This window comes from Pongo pygmaeus, chromosome 18 (assembly GCF_028885625.2).
Source record: "Pongo pygmaeus isolate AG05252 chromosome 18, NHGRI_mPonPyg2-v2.0_pri, whole genome shotgun sequence".
In the NCBI taxonomy this organism is placed as follows: Eukaryota; Metazoa; Chordata; class Mammalia; order Primates; family Hominidae; genus Pongo; species Pongo pygmaeus.
In genome coordinates, this window is record NC_072391.2 from 24,382,844 (window position 1) to 24,391,867 (window position 9,024).

The 9,024-nt window shown below is 51.4% G+C and overlaps 1 protein-coding gene across 2 annotated transcripts in view; it reads left to right on the forward strand.

The window, feature by feature from the left end:
• LOC129016288 (conserved oligomeric Golgi complex subunit 7) overlaps window positions 1-5,164 on the forward strand; it is a 63,608-nt gene extending 58,444 nt beyond the window's left edge. For both annotated transcript variants that reach the window (XM_054455567.2, XM_063654053.1), the window contains 3 exons: window positions 266-380; window positions 1,127-1,270; window positions 4,579-5,164. In XM_054455567.2, the coding sequence (XP_054311542.1) occupies window positions 266-380; window positions 1,127-1,270; window positions 4,579-4,745 (426 nt within the window). In that variant the 3' untranslated portion in view covers window positions 4,746-5,164. The remainder of the gene's footprint in view (window positions 1-265; window positions 381-1,126; window positions 1,271-4,578) is intronic.
• Window positions 5,165-9,024: the final 3,860 nt, after the last annotated feature.

Below are 9,024 nucleotides of genomic sequence, written 5' to 3' on the forward strand. Positions count from 1 at the left end.
GAGATAGAGATTGTGTTGAATGCATTTCAAAAATATTGGGGCCATTATAAGAAGGGTGAATCTATAATCTATATGCAAGCTACCAGTGATTCTTTTTTAGGGTGCTGCCGTAACAAGCATCGCCACATACTAGAAAGATCAGACTTGGGATCACCCGAGGTCTAGCAATTTTGTCTCTTTGCTGTTTGCCTTCACACAAATGTACCCATAAAGTAATAACCTGTATGTGTCAATGTCAGGCTAACAGCACTTTCTTTTGTTTCAGATCGGGCAGTACATCATGTCCCTCCCCCTGAATCTTGAGCCATTTGTGACTCAGGAGGACTCTGCCTTAGAGTTGGCATTGCATGCTGGAAAGCTGCCATTTCCTCCTGAGCAGGGTAAGCGGGGACTGATTCTGGCAATGTTACAAGTCAAGTTGTCAGTTTCCAGGGTAGAAACTCCAGATGACACCTTATCCTTGGGCTCATTTGTCACCAAGCCCTGGTTTTTGTGTGTTTGTTTGTTTGTTTTTTAACCTTCTAACTTGTACTTTTTGTACAGATGCTGTATCTAAAACAATATCACAACTTGAAAAAATCTATAACCACATCCCACTGTGGAACACACTGGTATTTCCACTTTCGCTTGTGCCCTCTGGCTCTGCTCTGTAAGCAGATAGTATTTTGTGTGTAACTTTATGTTCTGTATTATTGTTATTATTGAGACAGAGTCTTGCTGTGTCACCCAGGCTGGAGTGCAGTGGCACGATCTCGACTCACCGCAACCTCCACCTCCTGGGTTCAAGCAATTCTCCTGCCTTAGCCTCCTGAGTAGCTGGGACTACAGGCGTGCACCACCACACCTGGCTAATTTTTGTAGTTTTAGCAGAGACGGGGTTTCACCATGTTGGCCAGGCTGGTCTCGAACTTCTGACCTCAAATGATCCGCCCGCCTCATCCTCCTAAAGTGCTGGGATTACAGGCATGAGCCACAGCACCTGGCCCTAAGATGTAACTGTTTTCAGTTTCCTGTGTTTCCCATTGAGACCGGAAGCTTCCTGGTACTTTGGTGCATTCAGCAGCTACTGCAGGCCGGGTCACCCAGCAGGCCTGCGTTTTCCTTGGTGACCTCCTTTTCTTTTCAGGGGATGAATTGCCCGAGCTGGACAACATGGCTGACAACTGGCTGGGCTCGATCGCCAGAGCCACAATGCAGACCTACTGTGATGCGATCCTGCAGATCCCCGAGCTTAGCCCGCACTCTGCCAAGCAGCTGGCCACTGACATCGGTGGGTCCCCACAGGACAGGTGGTGGGAGGGACAGCTCTTGCCCGCTGCATCTGTCAGTTTCTCCTTTGCCCTCCAGGAATCTCATCCCAAGTCTCCCCTTAGCTTCAGCTGTGGATTTGGCTCTGAAGCTGGTTGAAAATTCAGGTTCTCCAGGCCCTGCCCCAGAGATTCTGACTTAGCAAGACCGGGTTGAAGCTTAGACATCTATGTTTTCGAAGAGGACTTGAGAACCATTGAGGGGAGCTTCAGTGAGATAAGCTTCAGTGAGTCCTGCAGCCTGGCCCCACCTGGCCCACTCCATTTGTACCATAATTCCCAACCAGTGTTTAATGAGCTCTTACTGCATACCAGGCATGCCTGGCGCTGGACCAAGCACTCGCACCCATCGTCTGATGTAATTCCAAACTCCCCTGTGAGGTGGGTGCGCTCTTCTCCATCATACCGATAGGGAACAGAGGCCCAGGGCAGTTGCATAACAAGGCCGTGTGGCCAGGGTCGCTCTGTGGTCTCCATCCAGATAGCATCCTGCCTGCCAAGTCAGTGGGCGTGTCCCCTCTGCTCCTGCCTGCCCTCTTCACTGGAGGGCCTCACTGCCCAGGTGTACTCTGAGCATGGGGCTACTGCTGGCGGGTGGCAGGGAGTCTCCCCAGTCTCTTGATGCCATTCCATTGCCTTGCCTGCTCTTTAGCCTAACGCACCTCTTGGGGTGGTCAGGAGAGCGGGTGGTAGAAGCCTGAAAGATCAGCTCCCTGGGGACACAGCCAGAGCTTCGTCCTCAGTGACCACAGGGCTGAGCCAGGCTCAACCGGCTTCTGGCTCTTGTTTTGCAGAAGAAGAACTAGAAGCAAGGTGCTTTCCTCCAGGTCCCAGAGCTGTTAGTGATGGAGCCAGGCCTGGGATCCAGCTGTCCTGAGTTCCTGACCCCTGCTCATTTCATAGTCAGCTCTCAGCACTTACCAGAGGAACAGGCAGCCTTTTGGCTGTTTCCCTTCAGAGAAAGAGAGATGAGAGAATTCAAATGCGTGTTGGTGTTCCCTGTTAGTACAAGCAGCAGGGGGAAGAACTGGAACTAGTGAGTGGAGTAAAATGTAGGGATTGCCCCTCAGTTTCAGTTGTCCTTGTTATTCCTCCCTGTTAAGCTCCCCCTGCAGATTCATTTCTTCACTCATTCAGCATTGTTCGAGCATCTGTGTGCCAGCTGTAGTTCTAGGAGATAGAGACAACAAAGCTTTAGGCAGCTCCCATGCTTACTGAGCTTACACTGTAAGGATGTGAGGTTAGGGGCAGGGAAGGTAAGGCTAGTATATGAAACTGACAGGGTGTAAGGCGATAGAGTGGTGAGGTCTGTGGCAAAGCATGCACACCTGAAAGACATTCAAATTAAGCATGAGCACAAACAGAACAAAAAACACTACTCGCCAAACAAAAATGTCCTAGTAGACTGTGGGCCCGCTGCTTGCAGCTCTTGGCTGACAGTCAAGTGGAGCTCACGGTTTTATGGATAAACTTGTAAAGGAGTAAGTACCTGCCTGGCAGCACCTCTGCTGGGAAGCAGCTCTTCCTGAGTCAGCCAGGACAGAGCAGGCATCTCCTCCCGGCCCTGCCCTGAGTTGGGCCTAAAAAGAAAACACAGGGGGCCGGGCACCATGGCTCATGCCTGTAATCCCAGCACTTTGGGAGGCCGAGGCAGGAGGATTGCTTGAGCCTAGGAGTTTGAGGCCAACCTGGGCAACATAGCGAGACTCTGTCTCTACAAAATATTAAAAACAAAACAAAACAAAAAACACAAGGAAGGTTGAGGCCTTGTCTGGAGCTCCACTTTAGTCAAGGAGAAGAGATGAACCCAAGATCAGAAAGTAGCCGGTGGTGGGGGCTGGGCGTGGTGGCTCGCGCCTGTAATCCCAGCACTTTGGGAGGCCGAGGTGGGTGCATCACCTCAGGTCAGAAGTTTGAGACCAGTCTGGCCAACATGGCAAAACCCCGTCCCTACTAAAACTACGAAAAATTAGCCAGGTGTGGTGGTAGGCACCTGTAATCCCATCTACTTGAGAGGCTGAGGTAGGAGAATTGCTTGAACCCAGGAGGCGGAGGTTGCAGTGAGCCGAGATCGCAGCATTGCACTCCAGCCTGGGCAGCAAGAGTGAAACTCCGTCTCAGAAAAGAAAAAAAAAAAAAAAAGTAGCCAGGGGCATATCGGGTGGTGCTGTCTTCTAGTCTTTCCAAGCATGAACTGGGAGGAGCTGGAGAAGGCTTTGCAAGGCTTCCCTTGGGTTGGGTTGCACTGCCCAGGAAGGAGGGAAAGGCAGCACTGATATATTGATCACCTGCGACACATCAGGTGCTCTCATGTTCGTTTCCCGCTTCATCCCCTATCCATGCTGCCTGATGGGTGGTAACTGTGTGGACAGACGGAAGCAGAGACTTAGGGAGGTGGAAGGGCTTCTCTGAGGTCACACCTGGCTGCACCTGGTTTGCTCCCCCATGCTGTCCGTTTCACCCAAGCTTGCTTGGTGGTTAGAACCACTGGGGTCGCTTTGTAGAATGACAGAACCCTAGAATCCTCTCTTGGGATGCTCATCGACCTAGTCTGGGGGTAGGCTCAGAAATCTGTATCTGACTGTATCCCCGGTGCCTCAGGGGTCATCTGGGAAATGTGGAAACCTGCCTTATACCAGGGTCCTACCCCAGACACTGTCCTTGTCTTCACTGCGGGGTTCTGACAAGAGGTCTTTAGTAACTGCTCAGACAAGCTTGTGTGTCTCCTGACCCTCTGGGTTTTCCAAGTGGTCAGTGGATACACTGGGGGCCAGGGCTTGGAACCCAGGAGTCCCCAGAACAGAGCTTTGGGTGAGGTCAGCTGGTCTTTCAGACTGGTGCTGAAGGCGAGTGTGTGCATGTGAGTGTGTATGTGTGTGTGAATGTGGATGTGAGAGTGTGTGTGCATGTGAGTGTGTGTGCATGTGAGTTGTGTGAGTGTGGATGTGCGTGTGAGTGTGGATGTGAGAGTGTGTGTGCATGCGTGTGTGCATGTGATTGTGTATGTGTGTGTGGATGGGGATGGGAGTGATGTTGGTTAGTTCTTTATTAAATTAGAGTTCCTAGACTCAAGCCAAGCTCACAGTCTGGTCTGACACTGTGGGAAGAACCTGGTGAGTAAAGGGCCTGTTGAGGGCAGGGTTGGCGCCCCGCATCTAGGGACTTGGCAGGGCAGCTTCTCTGTTTCGTATTCAGGGGAGGCCCTGTGGGGCTCTGACCTGCTTGTTGCTGAGTCTGTGGAGCCCTGTCTGTCTCCTCTCCGCCCCCACAGACTATCTGATCAACGTGATGGATGCCCTGGGCCTGCAGCCGTCCCGTACCCTCCAGCACATCGCGACGCTCCTGAAGACCAGGCCTGAGGACTATAGACAGGTCAGCAAAGGCCTGCCCCGTCGCCTGGCCACCACCGTGGCCGCCATGCGGAGTGTGAATTACTGACCACACTACACACCCGACCACCAAGAGAGTCAGGGCTGCTGTTTCGCGACTCACCAGCACAGATTTGCTCAGAAACTCTGCCCAAGATTGGGCAGAAGTTGCTTTAAAAAGACTTGGTTCGGCTGGGCACGGTGACTCACGCCTGTAATCCCAGCACTTTGGGAGGCCAAGCCAGATGGATCATGAGGTCAGGTGTTTGAGACCAGCCTGACCAACATGGTGAAACCCCATCTCTACTAAAAATACAAAAATTAACAACAGAGCGAGACTCCGTCTCAAAAAAAAAAGGCTTGGTTCATTTGTATAATCAAAAACAGTTGTAAATTAAAGATGTATTATTTATCAGAGAAGACTTTTTAGATAATTTTTTTAAAGGATCAGATCTTGAAAATGCAATAAATAACTACTATGAAATGCAAGAAGACTGTTTCCTTCTTTTTTTTTCTTCCCCCTCACTCTTTCACCCAGGCTGGAGTGCAGTGGTGTGATCTTGGCTCACTGCAGCCTCTGCCTCCTAGGCTCAAGTGATTCTCCCCCTTCAGCCTCCCGAGTAGCTGGGATTACAGGCACCCGCCACGATGCCCGGCTAATTTTTGTATTTTTAGTAGAGATGGGGTTTTGCCATGTTGGCCAGGCTGGTCTCAAACTCCTGACCTTAAGTGATCCGCCTGCCTCAGCCTCCTAAAGTGCTGGGATTACAGGCGTGAGCCACTGCGCCCGGCCTCTTACTTCTTCAGTGCATTTTTTAGTGCTTCCCACGTGTCTGCCATGTTGTGCGCACTGGGGATGTCTGGGGATATGGGTCCTCCCCTGTAGCTTATGTTCAGTGGGAGAGGGAGGGAGAAGAAGGTAAATGGGGGTAATTTCAGAGGTAAGTGCTAGCCAAAAAGCGGGTGTCAGGGTGGAAGCTGGCACTGCATAAAGTGGGCAGCCCGAGACCTACAGAGTAAGAGCCATGTGGCAGAGAGTGAAGGAGGAGGTGCGTTCAGGCCCAGGGAGTGGTGCAGACCGGGCCCTGAGGCATGTCCAAGGGCAGCTGGGGCAGGAGAGGAGGGGCTTCATGGAGGAAGGGGTGAAGCAGTATCCTGGAGAAGCTGGGGGCCAGATCATAAGGGGGGTCAGCCATGGTAAGGAATTAGGCTTTCACTTTTTTCCTTTTTTTTTTTTGAGACCCAGGCTGGAGTGCAGTGGCACAATCGCAGCTCATTGCAGCCTCAAACTCTTGGGCTCAAGCAACTCCCCCGCCTCATCCCGTTAAATAGCTGGGACTGCAGATGGGGGCCACCATACCTGGCTAATTTTTTGAAACATTTTTTGTAGGAACGGGATCTTGCTTTGTTGCCCAGGGTGGTCTCGAACTCCTAGGCCCAAGTGATCCTCCTGCCTTGGCCTCCAAAGTGCTAGGATTACAGGCATGAGCCACTGTGCCTGGCCCACATTTTTTCTTTTTTAAAATGTGTGGTGTATGAACGTCAGTGTTAAGATTATATTTGGCTATAAGTAATGGAATAACGTAATTTGAGTGACTTAAACAGAAATTAATTTTTCTTGATAACAAGAAATAAAAAAGAAGTAAAAAGTGGCTGGGCATGGTGGTTCACGCCTGTAATTCCAGCACTTTGGGAGGCTGAGGCAGGCAGATCACCTGAGGTCAGGAGTTCGAGACCAGCCTGGCCAACATGGCAAAACCCCGTCTCTACTAAAAATACAAAAATTAGCTGGGCATGGTGGTGTGTGCCTGTAATCCCAGCTACTCTGGAGGCTGAGGCAGAAGAATTGCTTGAACCCAGGAGGCAGAGGTTGCAGTGAACCCAGATCGCGCCACTGCACTCCAGCCTGGGTGACAGAGTGAGACTCCATCTCTAAAAAAAAAAAAAAAGGTGGTGGCTATAAGCACTGATTTAGTGGCTAGTTGGAGTCAGGCCCTGTGATTTGAAACTTTGCCCCATGTGCTGGAGGCCTCATCGTGGCAGGTGACTCTTGCAACTGCAGGTACTGCATCTGCATTCAGGGAAAAAGGAAGCAGAGAAGGTAGAGCAACAATTCTGTCCCTTCTGTTATGCAAGTGGCAGCTTCCCTGGAAGCCCTGGCCAACCTTCTCCTAGCCCTCACTGGCCGTTTCTCAGTCATGAGGCGTCCCCGCTACAAAGGAGGCGGGAAAGCCCAGGCTGGCTTCTACCAGCGTTTCAGCCTTAGCTACTGACGTTTTGGGCTGTACAGCTCTGTGTTTGACGCTGTTCTGTGCGTTGCAGGCTGTTTAACTTTCCTGACCCACTAGATGCCAGTAGTATTTTCCTAGTTGTGAAACCAAAAATGTCTCCAGAAACTTCCTCCAGTTGAGAAACACTTGCTTAGACCAATCAGGATTTATAGCCTGAGCTTGGGCTTATTGGCTGCCTTGATTGGGTTTCTGTTAACAAGAAAGAAAAGGGATGGCAGAGGTGCCTGTCACAGGGGCTGTCATTGGAATTGAGCCCTGCCTGGGTCTCAGGGGCTGGGCTGAGCTCTGCCTCTCTCTGGGATGTCTCACTTAAACCTCACCACGGACTGGGCATGGTGGCTCACGCCTGTAATCTTAGGGCTTTGGGATGCTGAGGCGGGAGGATCGCTTGAAGCCATGAGTCTGAGACCAGCCTGGGCAACATAGTGAGACTCTGTCTCTACAAAAAAAATACAACAATTAGCCTGCAGTGGTGCGCACCTTTGGTTTCAGCTACTTTGGAAGCTGAGGCGGGAGGATCGCTTGTGCTTGGGAGTTTGAGGCTGCAGTGAGCCAAGATTGCACCATTACACTTGAGCCTGGGTGATAGAGCAAGACTCATCTCTATAAAAACTTTCTAAAAATTATCTGGGCTTGGTGGTGAGGCACCTGTAGTCCCAGCTACTCAAGAGGGTGAGACAGGAGGCTCACTGGAGCCCAGGAATTGGAGGTTGCAATGAGCTATGATCTCGCCACTGCCCTCCAGCCTGGGTGACAGTGAGACCCTGTGTCAATCAATATATAAATAAATAAACAGACCTCACTCTAGCCTTGGGAGGCAGGGTGTCTTATCCACAGTATGGCGAGGTTTAAGGACTTTCCTAGAGCCATTCAACTACCACGTGGCAGGGCTGGAGTTCAGAGTGAGCCTGGTGACCACGGCTCCTGTACTCTTGCCCGGCTGTCAGGCAGCCTTCCTCATGTGGGACACAGTGGGCACGTGATGGGACACCTCATCCCAGCGGACCAGCAGGTCACCCAGGCCAGCCCTCTGGAGTGACCCTGCCATCCCCAAGGCTGGTTTTTTTTTTTTGAGATGGAGTCTTGCTCTATCGCCCAGGCTGGAGTGCAGTGGGGTGATCTCAGCTCACTGCAACCTCCGCCTCCTGGGTTCAAGTGATTCTTGTGCCTCAGCTCCCCGAGTAGCTGAGATTACAGGCACATGCCACCATGTCTGGCTAATTTTTGTATTTTTGGTAGAGACGGGGTTTCATCATGTTGGCCAGGCTGGTCTTGAACTCCTGACCTCAGATGATCTGCCTGCCTTGGCCTCCCAAAGTGCTGGGGTTACAGGCATGAGCCACTGCACCCAGCCTCCAAGGCCACTCTTGAACCAGCCCCACTGGCCTGCCAGGGCCAGTGTCCCACTGGCTCTGTCCTCACAGGGCTTCCCACACATGCCATCCTCACATCCTCAGAACCAGTTTGGCTGGCCCCGACAGCATCAGCTTCAAACCCACACGAAGAAAAATATTTTGGTTTCTCATGTGGTGGATCACAGGCTGTTCCTGGCAGGGTTTGAGCCTGGCTATTGCCTCGAAGAAGCGAGAGCCAGAAACCTGGAAGGTGACACATGCTGTTCGAAAGTGGAAGCTTTGTGGTGAGCTTTGTGCTGGGCTCATGAGAGCTACTGGGCTGTGGAGTGGGACAGGCTTGGGCTTGATTCAACGCTTCGCCACCTCCCAGCTGCTGTGTGACCTTGGAAAAGTCACCTCACCTCTTTGCGCCTCATTTCCTAATCTGAAAGCTAGGAGTCAAAATGGTACGTAACTCATAGGGTTATTTGAAGAGCCACTGAAATACAGTGGTGGTGGCCACATGTACACAATGTTCATTTCTTTTTTTTTTTTTTTTTTTTGGAGACAGAGTCTCGCTCTGTGGCCCAGGCTGGTGTGTAGTGGTGTGATCTCGGCTCACTGCAACCTCTGCCTCCCGGGTTCAAGCAATTCTCCTGCCTCAGCCTCCCAAGTAGCTGGGATTACAGGCATGCGCCACCACATCTGGCTAATTTTTGTATTT